Here is a 24514-nt window from a genome sequence, read left to right as displayed (position 1 = left end):
CAATTTTACCACATCATCTCCTAGCAGTGCTCAGCTAACCTACAATTTCACACTTATTACAAGTTATAAATACTTTACCACGGTTTGAGCAAGAGAGAGGGGAGGAAATAAGTTAGTTAATAGAGGAATACTAGGCACCTGATGATGCCTCAAGAGTAGTATTCGCTCACTGAGAGTATTTTAATTCCTTTCTCTTTCTCATGTATAAGAAGAATAATTTCCTCAAAAGTTAAATGCATTGTTTCCATGTTTTAAATACATTGTGCTTTCTAATTTTCACCCAGGCACTAGCTTTTTGAATAGCAATGTTTCCCATTTACCGCAAATGTTTGGGGTTTATTAGTAAATTTTAAATGGTTCATGTAGTTGTTTAAAAAATAGTTCTACTTACCTTCATGAAGACTGCATATTATATCTTAAACCTTAGTGTAAATAAAGCCCTATCACTTTGTAGCAGGTGAGGATATAGCTCAACAAGTAAGAAATGTATTCTTATCCTTACTGTTTTTGTAATTTTTTTTTACTTTTTTTTTGTTTCCTAATCTGCCAGATTCTGAACTTCAGGACACTTCCCTGACATTGTGTATGCAGTTTAAGTCTATATCTGATGTTGAAAATTCTGAGCTCGTTAAATTTTGATGGAGGAAAAGAAAATGGACTGTTATTGTGGGATTTTCCCAGTAGACCATTGCTCAGATTAGCAGAGGGGGTTGGTGGGGAAATGAGAGGGTGTCCTCTGCTGATGGCTACGTAAAACCACAAACAATATATTGAAGTCTGCTGGACATTTTTGGACCAGGCTGGATGGCATTTCCCCCTTTTCTGCATCTGTTGATGTCTCATGCAGTGGGAACCAGGAAGAAAAGAAATTTTGCCAAATATGTTCCTCGTAACATTTATATTTGCTTAAAATTATGGATTACATTTGGTGCAACACCAGATACATACTTTGTGTCCAGGCAACTGTTAAGAAAATATGAACACAGGGGAAGCCTCAAAATGGACTTGTTTGTAGGACTAAAGTATTATTTAAAAAATAACTGGATATCAGTGTCATAGTGGGACCATCTCTTTTGTAGCTGGAGCCAGAAGTGTGATTAGCCTCACATGATCTCTGCAAGACTGGAAGTTATGCCTGGACATTGTGGATTGCACAAGGTTCTGGATATATACTCATCCTCTCCAAATATTAGCAAATCCATTTAGCAGGAAGAGTAAAGGGCTGGTGATGGGTTTAGCCCAAGATTCTGGTGACAAGATAATATAATATGGTGGTATAATACAGGCTTAAATAAATAATAAAAAATATGCCTTGGGATAGCTTCCAGTTGTATATTTATGAATTCAAATAGTCCAATTGCCCTGAGGTTTATATAAATGCAGTATTGCTCAAATTTTCAAAATAATTTTGTCGGTACTGTTTCTGGATGACAATTATTTCAAACAATTTTCCAGAATACCAAAATAATGTTTCTCTTGTACCATGAAAAAAGTGCTGCCTGATGTGTTGCTAAATGGAAATAGACACTGAAAGTTTTTCAACATACTAATTCAATTTATTAGCAATAATCCGGATTTCATATTTTTATGCAGCATTTTCCCATTATTTATTGTTACATTAACTTGCTATTTCTTTGAAAATCATATTTCAGCTGCAACAGTTGAGGAGGGATTTTCTTCCCCTCATACTGCAATATCTATGATTTCTCAAAGAAAAAATAATGAAAAATGCGTTCCTAAAGTGTCATGTCACAAGGTATAGTTGTAACCTGCCACTTAAAGAGTTAATTTTAAAGACATGAAACTTGTATAAAACAAAAGCAATTTTAGATAAATATAAAATGGATCATATCTTGCTTGCCTGTTTGAAAGAAAAAAAACAAGGCCTATATCAAACAGGAGAGCTAAAAATTAATGCATAGCTCAATTCCAGTGGTATTCTTTTGTGGTTTAATCTAAGAAGCTGTTTCTTATCCAGGGGAAGCTCTTGTGTAGACAACACATTCCCATTCAGCTGTGGCCCATCGGACTGCTAAGGCAAACTGTTCAGAAAAATGATGAAACTACAGCATCATCTCACAATCTGTTATATATTCACTCTCTGAGCCAGTCTCTCTCCATGTTAACCCAAAGGGGGGAGGGGCTAGAAGATGTGTTGTTTTTTCCTTGATCCCTTGTAAGAGACTAATGTGTTAAATTCATTCATCCAGATGCAAATTTTTTGTGGTGGGAGAATAATAGAGTGATAGAATGGCCTGAGTTGGAAGGGACCTTAAAGATGATCTGGTTCCAACACCCCTGCCATGGACAGGAGCACCTTTCACCAGACCAGGGTGCTCAGAGCTCCATCCTTAACACTTCCTTAACACTTCCAGGGATGGAGTAATATCATATGATTTGATCTTATTCACGTTCAGGTTTCCAATAATGTTTGGAGGCTAAAATCTCGGACTTTTTTTTCTGTGACATGACTTTAATGTCTAAACACTGTAGTGTAAGTAAATGCCCTGCTATAAGTACGAGGAGATAAGAGAAAACTGCTTTTTTCTGATACTATGTAAGCATATGCTAAGTAAGCCACTAGAAAAGTCCTGTTTCAGTCAGTGAAAGCAAAGTCTAGCTCAAGTTCACATTGCCTGTAGCAGTGCTTCTTTCAAAATCACTAGAAAAGTTCCATAATATGAACAAATTTTGGTCCCCTTCCTTGTTCCTCTGATCTTATTTTGGTCTATATATTAAATCACTGTAAATGTAGGTGAATTTCTTTATTTATGAGGTATCCAACCCTACTTTTATTACTTTTTTAATATCGAGAAGGCTGCAGCCCAAAGCAGTATCTTTTAAGTTATATTTCACAAGCGAAATATGGTCATAAATTATTTAAGTCCAACTGAAACACAGTGTGCTGATGAGGTTGGAGAGAATGTATTGATGTCAGGCAGGTTTTATATGTTGTTACGTGTAAGGAAGTCTTTGGGCTTGATTTCTTTTTTTTTCAAATTTTTAAATTTGAAAGTAGTAGTAGTAAGAAAAAGAGTAATTCTTCACTGAATATTGAACTATCAATATAAATAATCTTTGTGGAATATTTCTTACCCTGTTAATTAAGGTTTTATACTTTAGTTTTCTGGGAACATTGTAGAACTGCAGAGCTGCAATACTGAGAATTATTGGGTGATGTTTGAGGCTTTGATGTTTCAGTCTCTTGATTACAGGAGTCAGACCAATGAGTAGAATGAAAAGTGGCAGAGGGGAGTGGGATCATGACACCTGACCAGCCTGGTGACAGTCACTCTGCAACATCCAATAGTAAAGCAAGGGGGAACAGGGGACTTTATAAGGACAACTCTCCTGTTTATCTTCCTGACTCTAAATTAATCCAGCAAAATTCAGGCTTGCAGAAGGAGAAGTTGAATTTATTTCACTGGATCTCTAAGGGTTTTATTCTGTCACATCCATCTACTCAGAAGTACCAAGTGTCTGACTAGGACCATTTGTACTCAACACAAAGGGCAAGGAACAGCTGCAAAGTAATGAGCAATTTGCTTAGACTACATTCTTAACTTTTAGAGAATAAAGAAAGAGGAGCCAAAATTCATGCTCACCTCTATTGATCTGGCTGTGGAACAATGTTTTCATTCCTTTGCAAAAAGCACTGCATTTTTCTCGGGGGCTTTACTAGTTACTTTGATGAATTAGGAGTCAGAGGGACTTCTTAATTGTTTCAGGCTTGTTCTCCAGAAATAATGGAACATGCTCCGTTTTTCAACTCTGAAATGCAATATAGTTGGAAAAGTAGGTGATGGAGAGATCTTAATAATCTAGGTGGCCATATCTTGGCTACAGTATATTATGTAAACCTAATTCTAAAATACCTTTCTAAAGATTAGCTATTCACTTCAGAGTATTATTAATTAAAAGAAACAACATGAAAGAATTAAAGACTTGGAAGATTAAGTCCATTTTAAGGAAATATGTCAAAAATAGCAAATGCAAAAATATTTCAAACCTTATAAGGTGGATATCCCATAGAATGCCTAAATTAGCAGAGTTTTTATTCAATTGGTCAGTGAGCTGGAAACTTTTTGTAAGTAGGAGTCCAACAGAAAACAAATAAGCATATTCAATAATTTGTTACAGGGTCATTGTTTCTCCAGTTTCCACTGGACTTCCAGGAATCTAAGGATAAGGAAAAAAAGTAAGAATGAGAAAAGAGAAGAGTAAAAATGTTTAGAGATCCTCACTGTGCAAGTCTCATGCAGAACATCTGTCAAGGGACACTGTGGGGTTGATGTGATGGATATGAGTAAAAAAGCTCTCCTCAAGTTTGTGGATGTTAAAGGAACCCCCAAATCCCTATTCCATTCTGTTGGGCCAGATCTGAAATGACTCATATTTAAGTCTCATGGAACAGAAAAGTGCATTTATTTTATTTTATTTTATTTTATTTTATTTTTCATTCAGAAGGGGGTGTTGAATGAAATTCTAAAAGATTGTTTAAGTTTTGACATTACCACATTAAAGTAGTAAGCCTGTAGCTATAAAAGCCATCAAATAAAACAGTTGTTATTCCTTATAGCCTGAAATATAAAAACTCTTCTGTTTGTTTCTCTTACAGCACAGTGTCTCCAGAGCTAACTGCAATAAGATTATTATGCTGTTTACGGATGGTGGTGAAGAAAGAGCACAAGAAATTTTCCACAAATATAATGAAGACAAAAAAGTAAGTGATATATGAAAATTTTACTGTATAAAATGAAACAACATAAAGAGGAACATTTAAATATGGAAGTGAAAGCATATTTGGTGCATGTATAAAGTGCTTTTAAAAAAATGTAATAGTATTGATCCTTAGGACACTTAAAGCTTTTTCAATCTATAATATTTATTTGAAAAATCATAAAATATATTTAATATTTTACACTTTGAGACGTGTTGGTCTCAAGTGATGCAGAAGTATACTCTAAGCCATAAAGAACTCAACTTTTTATTGACATTTTTCTTGCATTAGTGTAATCCCTGAATTACCCAGCAGAAACATAGGTAGTTAAATGATATGATACATGTGTGTATCTCTATGTCCTCACTGCAAATATCTTCTATGTGCTTTCATTGTTTGCCAGGCAAAAGCAAAATGATGACTCAAGGTTAGAATCTGAATTTGAATAGATTTGGGCTGGAACAAACCCACATTTTTCCCAGTGAGGCTAATTATACCTTGGAGTGTCTTAGCAAGAAGTGGGATTGCTTTCTGTTGATGAAATTTGATCCGTGGTTCAAGCAGAATTATGGGTTTGACATGAGAATCCCTGGATGAGTTCTGTCATTTAGATTAAATTGGATTATTAGCTGTGATGGTTTTGGATTTAGTCTTTGAATCTAATCAAACTTCAGGTCTGGCTTTTGCATACTTAAAATGCATGAGCGTGTGCATGAAATATAACAGCTTTTAGAGTTGTCTCCTACCAAATTTCAGTGCAAACCATAATTTATTATTATTATTATTACATTAATCACATTCTAAATAGAAATGGAATATGAGCTGGGTTCACACTGCAACTAAGATTTTACTTTTTCTAGTACTTGGGGATGTGCCTGTACCTGTGGGGTTTTGTGAGTTGTTTCTTGTTTTGTTTTCAAAAAAGCAGCTAAAAGTTAGAACATGGCTCATGAAGGCACTTTAACAATCGCCATGGATGTATATAAAGCAGTGGAAGTATTTGGTTGGAAATCCTCAATGTTTGAATTAATCCTTTCAAAAGTAGAACTGGAAATGCAATGCTGAATTTGTATCTAGACCAGCAATTCAGTCACTGTCCTTGAATAATCATTTTATGGCTGCTTTACAGTAGTGTTTCACATAGAATGATATGGCAGGGTTTAGTTAATCCTTTGTCTGACTTGAAAGTACTTTTTAAACTGGCAATTAGAAGAGACAATGGAAATCGTAGCCTTGTGTGACACACATGGCTATACTCTGAAAATATATGCAGAGATTCCTCTTCAAATTTGGATGTGGTAGCTTTTATCATGTTACAACAACAGCCATCAGCTATAGAAAATACATGCATAAGGGGAAGATGTATGATTGATTCCTTATTAATTTTTTTCATTTAATTTGCTGTATTAGGAGGAAAGTGTAGTAAAATATTCAGTCCAAATAACAAAACAGATTTCGGGGGCCGAGATTTGTGGTCTTAATCACATCATGCCTGATGGTTGATTATTCTTTGAAGTATAATAACTGAAATGTAGGATTTACTAATTTTAAATGGTTATTTTACTGCATCATTTAATGTTGTAAATTTTCACTGCCAAGGCTCAGGGTGGTTTTATGTATACTGTTATATATAAAATGCTATACACAGTCACTTTCTTGTTCCCTCTAGTGAAGGAGGGTTTGGGGGTTTTATTGTATACAGCAAATGTATGATGGTGATAATGGTCACTGTGTGTCAGTATATTATCATATATAATTTAATGCAGTGCTGATGCAATGCAAGGCACATTTTCTATACTCTTTTATGGTCTATGCATCTACAAGTCCAAATCTTAGCAAACACTTACATTTTGTCACTTGTCTAATGAAGTACTAGGTGGCTAGGTATTAGTCCTTACTGGTTTTCTCCAAAGTGACATTGAAATTGAAGTACCAAGTTTAGGCAGGTGTAATTTGAAGAACCATTTGCTTTCTCCTTATCACTTTCAATCAGTAACAATCCTTGTAGTGTTGAAGAGAAATTTATGGTTGAAGAGCTTCTAATGAGACTGGACCAGAAAATTCTTTTTTGAGGAGTCACAGTGAAATCTCCTAACATCTTTCATAGCATTCTAATACTTTTAAAAATAAGATTTATACAAAATATGCTTGTGATAATGCTCTTCTTAGTAAGGCTACACTTGATTCCAGAATGATGATATGAGCTCTTTTGTTGTTGCCTCTGTATGTAACTTAATGTTAGTTCATTATCAGTGGAGAATAACATAATAGGTAGACACATTCGAACATGGAAAATACACATACACTTCTGATCTTGCTAAGTCATAGTCCCAAATATTTCGTTACCTTCTTAGATTGCAGAGTAGGCTGATTTCTTATATTGAATTATGATATTTTTAAAGAGATGTGGGAGTAGCTCCTGTTGTCTTTATTTCAGTTAATTTATAATTTATTTCATAAATATCCAATGAAGTTAAGGCTATTTTCATATTTATAAATTTGTAGAGGGATTATTCAATATAAGGTGTTAAAAAGTTTTCTGTGTTTTACAGTAGAAGTAGTTAATGGTATAAATATGTATCAGCATACATATTTTCTTGCCTGCTCTGCATTTATTTGACCACTTGTCTTTGTGTTTTGCATAAAGTATATAAAAGATGAATCTTTATTGTCTTATGTCACAGTCAGTCACTTCCCACCTTAGGCACACTGTGTTGTAAACTTACTTTCTTTTTCTTGTACAAAGAAAAGACCATTTATTCAAATCTATTAATCCTTGTTTTCATCTTCTTGATGTAAAATTGCTTCAGCTCTGTAAGTATTTTCTTTTCCATTTCAGTTAATTTGTAATCCTTGTCATGAAAGAAGCTTCAGTTTTGGCCCATCAAGTAACGTGATTTAGTACACTTGTTTGCAGTGTCCTTGGTGCAACCTTCAAGTTAAGTTAATGAATGCAATAAACAATTGAAAACTACTAAAAGGGCAGCCTATAATCTAGAGGCTGAAAAATAGTCCTTTTGAATTAGAGCTTTTAATCTGTTTGAAATAGCATACAGATACATTTAAAATAGTTTTCTGTCTATATTAATAATTTACAGTACAAATAGAAGGTTATTATAAAACTTATGTAACACAGATTTGGGGAGGAACATTTTGTTTGAAGTGGAAAATCACTGTTGTGTTTCACCTTTGCATGCCTTTTTCCCTTTATAAAGCCAGATTTTATTGTCATATATTGCAACTACACGCTGAGCCTGATATTTAAAAACTGGAGTGTTTACCTTCATGGTGACATTTGGGGCACTCACATTAAATGTGTAAAATACCACACATGCTCTAAATTTCAGGAATGAGGGTGCTAAATTTCATTTTATTTGCACTCCTCCTACAGATGGCTTCACTGAAGATAGCAATATAAATTTAATTGAAATGCATTCCCCGTAGGCGTTTATCGTGAGAATTTTGAATTCAGGTTGAAAATAGAAAACCACAGATCTTTGGGGCAAATTGTCCCCTTGGAATCTGTATTTGGAAAGATTGCTCAGCTTATGTGAGTAGGAAAAGACCTTAAACATACCTCATGCATTTTTAGTTGTTTGAAGTTTTGAAGAATGATAGAGGTTCGTGTGGGTTGGATGGACTGATCTAACACACACAGGCAGGATTGGTCTGACCTCTCAGGTAGGAGCAGAACCATAAATTGGGTCTTATGTCTCATTCCCACAGAATTACCTGCCATGATTAATACAACTTCATTTTGTGTAGATTTTTCTGACAGTATCATTTTAGAGGAAATTATGTAAAGAGAAGTTTTCCAAAAACTCAGTTCCATTATGAATATCTGTATGTGGTAGGCACAGAATTGCTACAGTGGTAGAGATCCTGTGGGAGAAGGCTCCAGCTCGCTGGAACTCCACTGGGAAGCTTACATCTGCCACTGACTTCTTCCAAATGGGACACATTCAGCATGTCAATAGAATGATAAAATGAAATATTTATGTGAAAGAACTTGTAAAACTTTCATTTAAAAAAAAAAAAAAAAGCTTCCTACTGTCATTACCAGAGCAGGGAACCATTTTCTTTTTCGGTTTCAATCCGTTACAGCATAATTGCTACTTAGTAAAACTAAAATCAAAACTATGTTAATTTAGGCAGTGGTGTATGAATTGTTCTAGACAAGTGTTAGTCCTGACTAGAAAGGATCATCAAAAAAGCCCATGATATTTCCACTTTGGGTAGCCGTGTAATTCTCATCAGGGATCAGACTGGCCAAGTATAACTTTATACGATCACTTTACAGAGTTGAAAATAGAAACAGCGTCTTTCACAACACTACTGCCAGCTTTGAATAGAGCTGAACAGCTGTCAGAGTGCACCCCAACAGGTTTGGCATTTCTGAGTGTGTGGTAGACTTGTGACACAGGATATAACACAAAGTAATTAAATTAAGGGTTGAACAAAGCTTCAGCTAGCTGTTTAAACTGACTCCCTGGCTCCTTTCCTAATTACTTCTGCCTTAAGAAAGCGTCACCTTCCAGCTGTTAATTTTAGTTTATTGTATGTTCCAGGATATGCACAAATGGTAAACCTAAAATATTCTCGGTGAAACTTGGGTCAGTACTTAAAAATTCCATAATCCATTATTTTTTCTTTCAAAGTAAAAGTGGAAACTGTTATTAAAGTATTCACCGAAGAAGCATCTTATTCTAAAGTCAAATTACATTTTTTTACCTCTTAACTCCAATTATTAATTAAGGGCTTGCAATATACCCACTGTTCCAGTTTCTGGATTCCTAACATAAATTAATTCTACTACAATAATGAATTTAAATATTCCATATCAGCAGTATCCCTCCTTTGACACTCATTACCCAAATATGCTTCAGTAATAGTTAAGCTGCACAATACTGAGCTATTTAAGTCTTGAGTCTATAAATCCATGCAAGAACAGTTTGGGAGGGAGGGGGAGGTTGGTAGCTTTTTTCTTTTTCAGTATGGTATTAGGCACACTTTTTTTCCCCATAAACTTAGATTTTGAACCACAGTTACCTGATGGTTGTGAAGCCCTGTTTCCCCACTAGAAATCAGAGTTCAGTGATTTTTAAGATACTCTTTTTCAAAAAAATCTATACACTGTTCTTACAACAGCCGTTTTCTAAACTGACATGCTAAGCTACCATGTGTCCATGCCCTGGCAATGTTTTTGGATAACAATAGTCTGCCCATCTTTTCCACACTATCTTTCACTGACTCCTTTATCTTTAGACTAAATAACATCACCAAGCCTTTCTTGGAGACTAATAAGGAAGCAATATCCATTACATTTCTTCTACTTTTTTCACTTTTCCATTCAGCCATCATATCCCCTGTGCTATTCTGTGTATGGACATCTGGGTGAGGTTGCTGCAGAGTCAAGAGGCGCAGCAGAAAGTGCAGTGGGGCAGAGGGGGGATTTTTAGGAAGAGCTGCATGAAGAAAAATCTTTTCATGCATGTGTCTGCACACACATCTCTCTGTCGATGTGAGTTTCTCTTTATGCTGCTGTTTCATTATGAGAATGATTCTGGGCTGTCAGACATTTTTATCTCCTGTGCAAGATAAAAATCCATGTGGAGGTGTTGAGAACTGCAGAAGACTAATGAAAATTTTAATATAGCTTTGTTGAAAAGTAACCTTATCGGTCTTATTAAAGTCATGTGTATCTGTTACATAAAACCCAACTGGCAGCTTGTTTCCCTCAAATTTGGCATGGAGGAGGCTATTTGATACTTCTATTTTTGTTGGTGTTCAATTCCAAACACTGCAGTAATAGCGATTGATTCAGTGCATCACATTGAGGTTGATGCTGCAGATGGCATAAAATGATTAATCAAGGCAACAAGGATAGAGTATCAGTTAATATAGAAAGCACATTATGTTTGTTTTGGGACAAATGCAAGAGAGTTGGACTGCATTTTGCTTATTTATACAAACAAAATGCTACATATGGCATAGCTGATTGAGGCTAGACATCAGAGGGTCCATCCTGTCTCAGCCACCCCATATATTAACTGTGCATTTATTCCTGTGAATTTGCAATTGCTGTGAAATACTATTTGATTTGGTGATTTTCTTCTGTAATTCAAATATTGGAGGTCAGGGACTTTCTGAAATGAGCCTTTTAATACCTAGGCCATGCCTGATGGTGTTTATGTAACCTCTTCTTTAAAGTATCCAGTTCCACAGCTTCCTTAGGTATTTACATTCTTCTCTTTCAACAACTACCTATTTAGAAAGCTTTCCTAGATTTCCTTAAGAAAAAGTAGGCTTAGAGGGTTTAGTTTTGTTTGGTTTTTCTTTTTTTTAATTTCATTTTACATTTTTTAATAAGAGCAATTAATTCTCATCATAATTTCCCCTTCCATTTTAGGAAACAATTTCTATTTTGAAACTTTAATCCAAGTTTTCTATCCAACTTTTGTCTTTTCAACTAAATAAGCTAATTTCTTTCAGATTCATCAAATTAATATCTTAGATTATTTTCATTCTTTATTCTTTACACCCATTTTTTGTATAAAGGCACATTGTCACTGCCTTTCTTAGAACATGCTCTTGAACAGTGAGAGAAACTTAAGTGGTATCAAGAGAACAGAGTATTTTCTGTATAAATATCTATTTTTAATGCATGTCATCACTTAGGTAAATATATCATAGAGCATAACTTACCATTTTGGAATTGTGCTATGTTATTGAAACATATTTGGGTTTTATTTTATTCTGAATCTTTTTTTCCCTAGATGTTTTGGGGGTTTTGGTTGTTTGTTTTTGGTTTTTTAACAGCTCCTCCTCAGTTTCAGTGTCTGTGCCTGATTTTCTAAGTATCTTTAATCCTACATTACATTAAGCTTTTTTTTGTTGTACACTTAATGTTTTCTTTTTTCTGAGTTACCATTTTGCTTTTAATCCTTCATTCTTTAGATTTTCTTCCTACACTACTCAGCTACCTAATTCTCTGTGTTTGTTGGAGTCTGTCTCTTATAATTTTTTTACTGCTATGAAACCTTCCTTTCCTTGTAATAAAAATCACTTCTTGATCTTTTACTCAAAATATTTTCTTTCTCCTAGATATACAGATCATTCTACCTTAAAATCCAGAAATAAATTAACTATTCTTTGCATCTTCTAGAATAAGAAATTTTCCTAACCTGCTACAAGTTATTCAGTAATTCTGTCTCACATTATAAATTTTATCTACCAGACCTTATATATTCACAGTTATACATATTTTTTCTATGCTTCTGGTGTTTATTAAGGGAAGTGCAATAAGTAAGTAAAAACTGACTGTAATGAGTCAGTTACAGAAAACAGAGACAGAGAAGATTTAAGTTGTTTTACTGTCAGGGCCACATAAGAGTGGTTCACATATCCTATTCATTTAAAAACACAAAGAGTGAAGAAAATTGAAAAGTTAAGAATTGTTTTCTGCACATAGAAAAGCCAGAAAGGATGAACAAAAAAATGTGAATATGATTATGAAGATTAAGAGATGCTTTTATGTAAAATTGCCCATTATATAGTGAAAATTCTGACATTTGTATGTTCACTGAGTCTAGCATTTTCCAAAGGTTAACTTTACAACACTGGTTTAAGAATGCAACTTTCTGGGAAGAAACTGCAGAATTTGTCTACTTAATAGAGTAAGCAGTGTAACTAAGGTAGCACAACTGAATATATTTTTTAAAATAATTAACTATTATTAAGTGACTCTAAAAATTGATAGAAATCTTAGTTTCTAAATGCTGCTTAGGCCACCTTGTAGGTGGGCGTTGAGCATTTGTCTATAGTAGATGGAAAGATTTGCCAATGCACAGATGGAAAAAGTGGACAGACAGATGCAGAAGAGTTTATACCAGTGCTCAAAGGGGGAGAATACTGAATAGGAATCTCTTTAGGGGGCAAGAGAGTAAGGAAACAGCTGAAACAAGCAGATGGTGGCACAAGATGTATACATGCAGCAGCCTAAACATATGACAGGTTAAGACGGAAATAAAATTTTTGAAAAACAAAGTTACAGTCCATTTGGATAGCAAGAAATATGTGCTTATATATGCAAGAAGCATAACAGAGGAAAGGGATGTGAAATGAGAAGTGAGACTGCAAGTGTAGGTAAATTGTACATTTTACCCAGGCAAGTAGAAACTCTGTGCAACTTCAGAGTATTAAAGATTGATGCAAATGTTGTAAGGAAGGGTTGCTTTTTAGGAGAGAACATCAGGCCATGAGGTGGAGCAACTCTGTTTGACAGGTCTTATCAAGAGTAAGAACTACTAAATGTCACTTAGAAGGTCTTTTCCTAAAGCATTTTGCAAAAAAATACACCCTTTATTTTGAAAAAAAGCAATGAAAAAAGTCATCTTTCAAGTAGGGAATGAGTATGCTGGTAAATAGAAAGTACCCCAGTCTCTACTTAGAAAGTGACTTGGATTCAGAATCCTGATTAGTCTCAAAGAAAAGGCTAAAATCTGCGCTGTCATATCTCCAGGAAGTCACAGTTATATTCTCAAATTTTTTGCACTGTATAGGATAGAATTTAATATGCAGAATTGAATGTGGTATAAGAATAGGTTGTCTTTAATAGAAGAATAAGAAATTGTCTTTATGATCTTGTACTTGCATGGTTAAGGAAAATGGCATTGAAGTATTAGCTTCTAATTATTTTGAGGTCTTCACAAACATTTTTGTAGGTCTTAGTCCTAAAAAACAGAGAAGAAAACCCCTCCCCCCAAAAAATCTGTTATTTTTCAGAAGAGAATCAGTTCCCATATGCAGTCTTTGAATTAGTATCCTATTATATGTCTCCATTCCTCTGTTTCTATATTCAGCTTCTATTTGAAGTCAGTAATTTCAGTTGAACTCATGTTAGCCTTATATCAAATTCAAAGTAATGTATTTAGTGTTTGCTGAGGCTTAGACAGGAATTCTGCCCTTCATAATCTCATCCTAAATCATGTGCAAACAAAAACATCTTATCCATAATGACCACAGAACCTGGAGTGCCAGCTGCAAATGTATTTTTTTTTTTAATAATTCTAAGTTTATGTAAATGGATTTTTTTTTTTTTACAGGGAAGAATTTGGTTTTATTTGCAAATCATTTTTTGAAGCCACCACTTTGAATTGTATAATGTGGTTTGACAATTCTGTATTCTCAATCCTACATGCAGACAGGAAAAACAATAACCTCAATGCTTTTTGTTGCAAACTTAGTCTGTAGCTGCTATTTCATTTGAAAACAAAAAAAAAAAGACAAACCCAAAACCCTCTAAGGCAATGTTTTGTCTACAATACATTTCTCTGTAAGAAGCACATTTATAATGAGGTCTGAAGACCTCTTTTTTTTCCTTATTTCTTTTTTTTTTTTAAATAATTTGCCAGAAGTTATTAAAATACATTTATATCACATTATAGACAGAAATATCTTATACCTTGACACCTAAAATATGATCTATTAGAGTAAATTTTCTCTGCTCTTTCAGCCATTGGGAATGCAAAATTTACTGGTACAAACTGTTCAATACACCAAGGCTATAGACACCCCAAATGGTTGTTTTACCTATGGATTGCAGGGGAAAATAACTTGTATTTTTTTCCTGAAAATTGTATTCATTTCGCTGATTAGAAAAGAAATGAAAATACATATTCTTCAGTGTATGAGTGAACTGGGTCATGATTAATTTTATGTTTATTATTAACTGCCCACGGGATAGGTGGCAGCTGTCTGTACATATTTGATGCTTCTCATAGATAATCCTGAAATTTCAGGTGCAGTTTGGCAAGAAGTACAATGAGTGGGCATGAACTGCTTGAATTAATCTTTAACTGTGAAGGACGTTCTCTATTCCATGACTGCACAGAAGCATCTGTCTTTCAGCCCTGCTCGGGCACTTGCCAGCTGCTGACAGGTGGCATCGTCACTGCCTGCTTTTGTCAGGAATGGCACGTCCTACCTGCAAGCAAAGGCAAGGTCAGGCTGCCCTCAGCATAGCCCTATATGGCACTGCTAAGTTTCCATCATTATACAATAGCTGTAATGTTTTTTTCCACCTAGAAAAGGAAAGGGAACCAAACTTGCAGCATTTTCATCCCTTAATCTCCATCTTCTAAGGTAATCTGAAGATACCATTCTGTTCCCAGGTCAGTCTTCAAGAAACAGCATGTGAGCATGGACAAAGTCCCCTCACCTGTTTGGGTGGCATACCCTTTCTAAAGCTCACTAAATAATTTTTTTTTTTTAGAATTTTCATGTTCTTTTCATGAGCATCAGCCAATTATAAAACTAGACATGAAATTTGTGTAATTGATAATTTCAGACAGGGAGACTTCCTGTAAATGGATTCTGCTGGAAATGAGGGTTTCTGAGGGTCCTTCCTTTTCCCACCTACTCTTTTCCCTCTTCTAGTACAACTGTTTGGCATTTGCAATTGTTAAATTTCAGTCACTTTTCCATGCTGTACAAGAACTGGAGGAAATGGGAGCAAAAAATCGAGGAAGCAACTATACAAGACTATTTGTGTGGGAAAAAACAAGGCAGAGTACGTGATTAAAATTAGTGTTTGAAATGGCATATTTAAATATTCCTTTAAATAATTGGATGATATTTGTAATAATTCTTCCATGGGATTTAGAAGAACAATGAAAAAAAAAGAAAAGAAGGCTTAGTGTCACAATATGAACCGTAAATATCTCTCTAATTAATCCAGTCCTTTCCAGCTGCTCAGCTGCCTCCAAATGTTGTTTTGACTATCAAAGAAATGCCTAAAATGCTTTTAATCCAGAGTACAGTGGGAATTACTTTGTCAACTCCCTTGTCTGGTTCCTGATATGGACCACCAAATTTACAAGGAATTCTGAGAAAAAGTTGTTTTCTTCAGAGAATGCTAGATGATGAGCGTCAGGGAGAAGCAGCTTAGGGAAAGGAGGAATTTAATTGTTTTTCATTTCAGCAGGGAAAATTTGTTATTAACATTCCCAAAGAAGCAAACAGATCAACTGAGTAAATAGAACATGAGTAGTCAAAGTAAAATATTCAACAGATGAATTGTTAAAAAAGAGGACAGTATGTTCTTTATCTGAAATCTGGGAGACAGGATGAGGAGCTAGAAAATCACCTAGTGCAACTGACTGCTGTACAGTGATTTCTGAGGTGGGGTGAGGTGATGAGGAAATCCCGGGAGAAGCAACCAGCGTATCCACAGCCTTTGAGCTAGATCTACAGCCACAATTCTGCAATAATTTTTAGGTTTTAACTGAGTTAAACCTGGGAGGTTTTCAGCCTCTGCCATCTGGCACACTCCTGACAAAGTGGTGAGACTGCTTCTGTGGCAGCAAAGAAGGGGCAGAGGGAAGGAGCAATGGTTTGTCTTCTGTGCATGTATTTGAGCTCTGCTGACACAGTTGTTAAGGCTGGAGAGTGGGCCAAAGCCCAGTTTTTAGCAGGCTTGACATATGCAAATTGACTCAAATGTAAAATTCAACCACATCAATGTGAAGTCCTGTTGGTGTGTTTGAGAGTATAACCTTTCTCTTTCTTGTTGCTGTTCTTAAGGCTTATCTTATACAAAGCTAAGAAAACAGAGCTGATTTATACCCACACCTAGAAAATGTGATCAAAAACTTCACCTTACTTGAGGAGACTGTGCAGTAGAGGTCACTGTCTCCTCATCATGATGTAATAGTCCAACATTAAGTTATTGTGAGCATACGAAACTGTACTTGTACTCCTGTAATACTTGTGGCCCATAAAGATTATGTCTCAACTAGGTAAAAAATTAAAGGTGGTCCATTCTGTCTAATTATGATCAGTTTATCAGGGGTAGATTAGCAGGTGTCAGCAGGGAATTTATACTTTCGTTCTTGTAGCTGTATGGCAGCAGAGGAAGGGGCACACAGGACAGCCCTTCTATGAGTAAGGAATGAGGTGCTGTGGTTCCACAAGATGGCACTAAGAAGTTGTAGGACAGTGTGACTGAATTAGTATTTTTTTATTTTTAGTTCTGTGAGAGGGTTAGTTCTGAAATTTTTCAGTATAACTAAAATGGCCTTTTTGACCATTAGTCTGCAGTAGAAGGCATCCCCATTTTCATGCAGTTACTTTTCTTTGTGAGGGAACAAAACAAGCTGGGAAAAAAACCCAACCCTTTTGTCATTTTTGAAACACTTTGCAGTTAGCAAAACGTATTTCATGGATTCATGGCATTCACTTATAATTTCTTCTATGAAAATGCACCTTTCATTGTATGCATATCTTATATGCTCAGGTATAATTCTCAGCTGTTAATTCCTTTCCTTACAACTACACCATACATCAGTGTTCTGGATCCTAATTTCCAAATATATTAACACCATTAAATGATTTGGGGCCCATATTATCAGTATAGAATAATACCCAAGAAAGTGACATTCTCCAATAATCTCCTGATATGCAACAAGCATAATTTTTATTTTAAGATAGAAGAAGGATTAGCATTAGATTGTAATGTGAGCTAATTTTTAGAGTGTCATTATTTCTTTTTGTTATTAAGCTATAATTACGCAGACTATAATTAGACTTTGAATTAATAAGCTAGCATTGCAGTTTGAAGTTTGAGGTTGAATTGTAGTGAATGAAAGATTAATGATAGGGAAGATTGCAAATACACATGGAAAGTTTGGAAGAAATAATTTGCTGTGGATAAATGTCTAAAATAGTATTTCCAAGGACCTGCTCTATTTGTCTTTAAACATGTGCCTCAGCTAAAAGATTTTTCCTTTGGTTTCAAGATGACACTTGCATAGTTAGATGCCTTGCTGAATCAGAGTATAGAGGGTCACTTATGGAAACACTTGTAGTGTCAAATGGATTTTCAAATCATATGGATTAATACTTCATGTCTGTAAATTCAAAGATGTCCAGCCTGCAATTATCTTTGCATTTAAATATTTGAGAGCTAAATTCTCTTCTCATTGTGTCACATGCAAGTTTTTCTCCCAGTTACCCCAAGTCTACACATATTTTTAGAGAGTGCCTTCAGCAAGGGACAGATCCTAATGTAGTCATAAATGTCAAAAATATAACTTGATACATTTCTGCTTGTGTATCATGCCTTTCTTTTTATTTCCTAATTTGACATAAAACTGTGAGTTCTGCTTTCTGAGGTCTAGACCTTTCAAACTTCACAACCTTGGCACGTGACTAGGTGTCATACCCTGCTGCTTAGGTCATCTCTGTTTCTTTTTCCCCATTGCTGTTAAGGGCTAAATGCATCAGCAGCCTGACAGTTACATACAAAAGCCAGAATCTCCAACTTCTGAACTTTCTTGAGCCTGGAATTCAAAGCAGGGGAAGTTATGAATGTGCTCAAACTGAGAATCATGAACTCATCCTTCTTTTGTGCAAGTACTGAACTCTCATTTATAAGTTTAGAGGCATCACTGTCCCAGTAATTTTGAAAAGCTGAGCCTTAGAGCTCTGTCACGAGAAAACCAGCCTTACTCGTAGGAGTGAGCCAGACAGCTCTGTCCATACTAATAAGAGATCCAGGGCCAGGGTGCAGGCTGGAGAAATATCCACAGTTATCCATAGTATTAATTGTTATCCATAATTATCCATACTGCAATTGTTAACAGACCCAACAGTATGGTTCGTGGCCTGTGGCAGTCAATCCTTTTAGCCATGTCAGTGTTCAGTTCAGGGGTAGCATGAGCCAGGGCTTATTCCCAAAAAAATTCTATAATGAGATGACCTGATAGGGGGGCAGGCAGAGAGGGAGGATGGCACCATGGTGTAGCCATCGAGATGTGAGCCATGCTGTGCCACTTGCACTCATGGCCTGAGAAAGAAAATGGGTTATGTCCCATTTTATGTAATGCATAAAAGAAGGCTTAAGGGATCCTAAAACTGTCCTCTAGCACATCATTGTGAGTCTTGCCCCTGCTGTTAAACTCAGAACTTCTATTTCTCTTCTCTCTGTGCTTACTAAGAAGAAGAAGAAAAAAAAAAAAAAAAAAAAAAAAAGGGAAATTTCTTTACATTTACATCTCTAATCCACATGATTCAGGACTGTGTCCCTGGAAGTTCTGAGCTGAGCAGTTCAGCATGATGGATTATTAGACAGAATTTAGGTGAAATTCTATATTTAGTGTATCCTATTGCCTAATCCTAGGTGGTTTCCCAAGCAGAATCAAAAATTATCTTCAAATTTCTGTCCACAGATGTATGGAAAAAAATGCATTCACAATTTTAGCTGAGGCAGCTTGAAAACCACATAACAACTCCCTGACCTATGGCCAAAACACAAAAATGATTAAGTAGTTTACAAGCTATACGTACAAGGGATTAAAAAGACAGAATGCCTAATGGAAGATAGAAAAGCAGTTTTATGATTTTATTCAGAATGATAGGCTTCTTATGTTGTCCTTTTATTTCATAAGTGTACCTACTAAACAATAAACTGCAAACAAATTTTCATCATATTTGATAATCTGTAAACACACTAGTGGGGAAGATAATTTCCTGGATCATGTGGGAATCACTGCATTATTTATTCCCCTTTATCAGCTTTTCTTGTTGTATAGTAAAAAAGATTATCTGTGAATCTTTACCTGCAGCTATAAAGGCCAGAGTAAAATGTTCTGAAATCTTACTGTCATTGTGAAAACCAAAGTTGAATTATTTGATTGGATCAGTTTTTTGACACAGTCAGTTTGTTTATTTAGTGGTAAAGAAAGATGCACTCTTTCTCTTTTTACATGCTAGGCATAAAATGACAGGATTAATCTTACCTACATGCAATTGAGTGAATTAATTGTACAGCTCTCTTGGTATCTGATAAAATAGACATATACATCTCCAAAGGTCATTTAATCTCTTTCTAAACAGAGAAATGGAGAGATGCACACAAACTATTATTGAGAGCTCTCTCATTCCAGTAGCACAGAATTCAATTAATCTGTCAAAAAATGTGCACTTCTTCTACTCTGAGCTGCATGCAGAGTGGTGGCCGTGCTTGTAGGCCTATGGCAGGGGAGTTAGAATGAGATGATCTTTAAGGTGTCTTCCAGCTAAAACATTCAGTGATTCAGTGATTCTACATTGCCTGCACATATATGCAGTAGCCTAAACAGCAAGTACTTTCTGTTTAATTACCCCTTTGAATTAACTTCAGTCAAGCCTTAATTTTCTGTAATACTCATAACATGACTTACTCAAAGGAAGCATCTAATTTAATCTTAGTTTTATTCCAATAGCAAAATGAAGAAATAAAATAGGTAAAAAGCAAATCAGATCGGTAGGGAAAGCAGCCTTTTCATGGGTACCTCTTTATTTTTGTCTTCATCACAACTCTCTTGAGTGCCTTTGTCCCTTAAAATCTGTAATAGTCAGAATCTTTTTTCTTTACCTTGGTGTTTATGATCTCCTTCCATTAGAAAGAAGTACAAATAAATAGCAAATGAATTCTATAATTAGACAACTATATTTTCTTCAATACGGTACTTCTCTTTTTGTTGCATTCCTTTCTGTCACTTCCCCTTATTAGGAGCTGGATTTTTGCTTGTATTTCTTTGATGTCCTTCATCAGTTCCCAGGATAAGCCAGGTTGCTTGCAGAGGTGTCTAGTCTAATACCAGGTCTAAGATCAAGCCAGGTTGCTCAGGGCCATATCCAGTCTGGTGATTAAAGCCCCCAAGGAGGCAGCTTTACAGCCTCACTGGGCAGCCTGTGCCACTCACTGTCTGGATGTCCTGACATTAATTCTGCACCTGTTTTGTTGCTAATTAGTACATTCCTCTACTATATACTGTAAATTTTTAATACAAAGAATAATTTTTTATTTTCTCCCTAAGGTTAGTCCCAGTGAGGAAAATGCAGAGAATTAGTTTTAAACTCCCTGTGCTAAAAATCAGGACTTTTATATTTCAGAGCAATTCCAAGACAGTGCCTGAATGGGCTGGCAGAGCAGGCTGGTGCCCATCTCTAGTTCTTCTCAATTCAAAGGGCATAAGTTTTCTAGAAGTACTTTACTTTGAATAGTCCCATTTAAAATCAAAAACCGTGACAGCTCCTACTTGTTTTTCTTATTTTTCCATTGGTTTTTACTGCTTTGGAAGTCATGTTTCTTTATGAAGAGAATAAATAGATCTGCCTTGAGGCAAGGTTGCCCTTTCCTTAGGAAATGGGTTGGGGAACACAAATTTCCATCCTCTAGTGAGGGTGGTGGAGAGGAACTGTCGTGGCAAAACCACCCAGGAACTGCAGTTTACACAGAACCCAAGAGGCTGCAGAGGCAGAGAGAAGAAATAACCAGGCCTCAGTGGTGGTGGAAAACAACTTGGGATCAAAGACTACTTGGCAATTTGCTTCAACTCAGAAACCCACTTGGTTGCTTGAAATCAAGCTTAAAGGACAGGCAAAGGGAGAGGTACTCATAGTCATTGTTTCTGATCTAGTTTCTTCAAGTATTCTTAGTCATAAATTCCCTATTAAAAGTAATTAAATGTTTGGGGGTTTTTGGTTATTTTGTTTTTTTTTTAAAATTCAATAGCCTATTGTCTTCTTTGGAGAGATATCTATAAGGAAAACATATAGACAAATGCATCTCAGTGCTTTGGCTGACTCTGGGTCCTATCACAGAAAATTTTAGCACAGAGCATGGGGTTTTTTTGCTAAAATTGGCTTGTTTAATTTGACTTGCTGACTCATTTTTCCAGCTGGTCTGTCATTCTACTCAATTCCAGATGAGGCAATAGGAAAAAGAATACTCTTTTGAATATCCCACCCTCTTGCCAAACCAAGTAACAATTAAAAACTCCAATTTTCATTGCAGTTCTTTATCTCTGTTAATTATCCAAGGAACAGTAAATCAGATGTATTGTCGCCTGCTTGTTGTCAATAATTTAAATTCTAAATTCTTTATAGATTTGTTGCAGATTTAACACACTGCTGCTTTTCCCTAAATTACATAGCATTTCACAACTTGAATCCAATTCAGTGTTTCATTTTTACATTTGAGATCAAATGCTAGACAGTCCAGTCTAATTGATTCGTGTTTTCTACACACACAAGAAAAACCCACATGACTTAGTAGCTTTTTATCCAAAGGAAACATCAGGTTTCTCAAGTATCTAATTAGTGACCTTCAGTGGGGTTTTTCCATAGTTTTTGAGAAGAATCTGTTCTGAGTCAAGTGTTTAGTGGACAATAAACTGGGAGTAGTGTGAATTCAAAAAGAACAGGAGTATAGTAGGCAGGAACCTTGCGAGTTGGTAACTAAGTAGAAGCAGAAAGATTCCTTGGAAGAATTAAATCTGTCATTTTGTAAAACAAGAATGAAAGTGGAATGGCAAATGTGGTACAGTATTGAATGAGATTTAAACATGTCAGGTGAAGTCATTTTTGCACTGTCAATACTGATATTTTCAGGGTAATAGAAGGTATTTTTCATCTGTCCTTACCTACATGAAGTATGAGAAAAAAAAATTTGCCATCATGCAGGCACAGTCATTCCTCTACCTGTCTGCGTAACCAGAAATGTAATTGGCCTGACCTATTAGTAGGGAACAACCCTACATGGAGTAGTCTTAAACTAAGAAACAAGCACTTAAATCAGTGCTCAGTGCAGCAGAGTAATTGCTTTAATTTTGCTTTTAACTGCAGACACAAAGAGGTTGTACTTATAAAGCAAATCAAAACATATTGTTAAGCAAAAATGGCATCTGGCACAAAGCTTTGTTTGCCTTCCTTGCATTTAGGAGTCAGGACTAAGAAAGTTTCACCATTTGTTACCTGCTAATGGATGATGTGAAGCCATTGTTACAGCTCTTGGTTAATACTTGAGCTCTGATTGTGTCACACAGTTTTTTTTTGCTTTTTTTGAGAAGTGGAGGTTTGGGTACTAATTCCACATGCTAAATAATGTGATAAAAATTTGTATAAATAGTCATTAAAAAACTTAGCAATGATCAGTAGTTTACCAGGAGGAATGTCTCCAATTTTAGAATGTCAGTATTATTTAACGAAAACATTACCTTATTACTCAGTCACAGCCTGCATGCAAATGAATTTTAATATATTTTAATTTTAAACATCAAATCCATAGAAAGGAATTTGCATTCTGATTTCATGTTGTGATCTATGATTTGTATATTGAAGTGGTAAAGTTAAAGATCCATAAAGAAAGAGATGCCTAAAAAGGAAAACCTGTCTAACCCTTGAACAGAGGGACATGAATGTAGTGAGCAGCCCGTTAAAATTGTTGGGAAACCATTTTTCCCAGCTTTTAACAAAAACACTCAAATTTAGAGCAAAATATTCAGCCAGAAGCTGAAACATAGTATTTGTAATTTTTCTATGTATCTGGTAGGACTTTTAATATTTTTAAAGCAATACCAGGTTTTGGGTTTAAATTTTTCTCATTCGAATCAGAAAATTTGCATGGAAGATAATTTCAGCTAAAAAGTCTGTTTTCAGTCCAAAACTTGGAGAGATTTTGGTGAATTCTGAAGCCATAACTCCTTACAGTTGCTGAGATAAATTGGAGTAGAATTGTGTAAAAATAAATGAATTATGCTAAAAAACCCCACAGCTTAAATGAATATCAAGAGCTTAAGGTGAAAGATCAAAGCTTAACCCTTCTATGGAAGTCTATTGAACGAATTTAGTGTTTTTACATAAAAAAGACTGAGTCTGAGCAAAATGAGAACTTATTTTGTGTAGTATCTGAAAATTTCATATTTTATATCCTAAAATGTTCTGGTTTGCATTGCTTTGAATTCTACTGCCCCACATATATTCTTTTCAATTCATTGGTGAGCATCTAATATTGATAGATTTTGTCAACTAATTTAACAAAACCTGAAGAGTTATAATTATCACCCTAGAATAAAAAACTAAAAATTAAAATACTTCATGAATGATCATTAATGTAAGATCTTTAAAGTACAAAGGATATGTGAAGGAACATTCTTCTTGATTCTACTTCATGGAAGAAATAATAGGAATACATAAAATACCATAATATATTATCTATTACATCTCTCATATTTGTTATGGTGACAAAAACTGGAGAATTCATAGTGTTCTTTTTCTATTCAAATGCATGAAAAATCCAGGTATCATTGCCTTGAGAGTCACAGCTAATAAATGATTTATTGTTGTTATATGCATTGGTTTTTAACTTGCACAGGTACGTGTGTTCACATTTTCTGTTGGTCAACATAATTATGACAAAGGACCCATACAGTGGATGGCCTGTGAAAATAAAGGTACTGTGTCTTTCTTTTAAACTGATCTTCACTAGAGCTTTGGATACCTTTATTGTTCTCTAAAATGATAGATTTTTCAGCTTGATTTTTAGCTTTATTGTATTTGTTAATAAAAGTTCCAGAAGTTATTTTATTACATAATATGTATGAAAAAAATGACATGTTAACAAGAAACTGGTATATTTATTTCTTTATTACTTTATTTAAAACTTTATATTGTACGAAAACTACCACAGTAGTTTTTGTAATAATAAGCCATTATGATTCAGTTTTGAGAATATTTGTTGTAATAGCCATCTATGTAAAGTTGGAACTGATGACAGATAAGAAATTAAGCAAAGCTGTTTTAAATTAAGCGGTCTGGACAAAGGGATTTTTGTTTGGTTAGTTGGCTGGTTACATTTCTTTCTGTTTTTCTCTAAAACTTGCAAGGAAACATACTTAGAATTTTTTTCCCTTTTTTAATGAAAATATCAAAATTATTCTTACTGTGATTTCTTAGTTTCTGAGGGCATCA

At 35.1% G+C, this 24514-nt stretch overlaps 1 protein-coding gene across 4 annotated transcripts in view; it reads left to right on the top strand.

Moving 5' to 3' along the window:
- Nucleotides 1-24514, top strand: part of CACNA2D1 (calcium voltage-gated channel auxiliary subunit alpha2delta 1) — a 365472-nt gene that overhangs the window by 284565 nt on the left and 56393 nt on the right. For all 4 annotated transcript variants that reach the window (XM_082280237.1, XM_082280236.1, XM_082280239.1 and 1 more), the window contains exons 12-13: nucleotides 4619-4723; nucleotides 23919-23997. In XM_082280237.1, coding sequence (XP_082136363.1) covers nucleotides 4619-4723; nucleotides 23919-23997 — 184 coding nt within the window. The remainder of the gene's footprint in view (nucleotides 1-4618; nucleotides 4724-23918; nucleotides 23998-24514) is intronic.

The sequence above is a fragment of the Coloeus monedula genome (assembly GCF_965178545.1).
Source record: "Coloeus monedula genome assembly, chromosome: 4".
Classification (NCBI taxonomy): Eukaryota; Metazoa; Chordata; class Aves; order Passeriformes; family Corvidae; genus Coloeus; species Coloeus monedula.
Note: the sequence above shows the minus strand (reverse complement) of the source record. Positions and strands in the feature narration are given on the sequence as shown.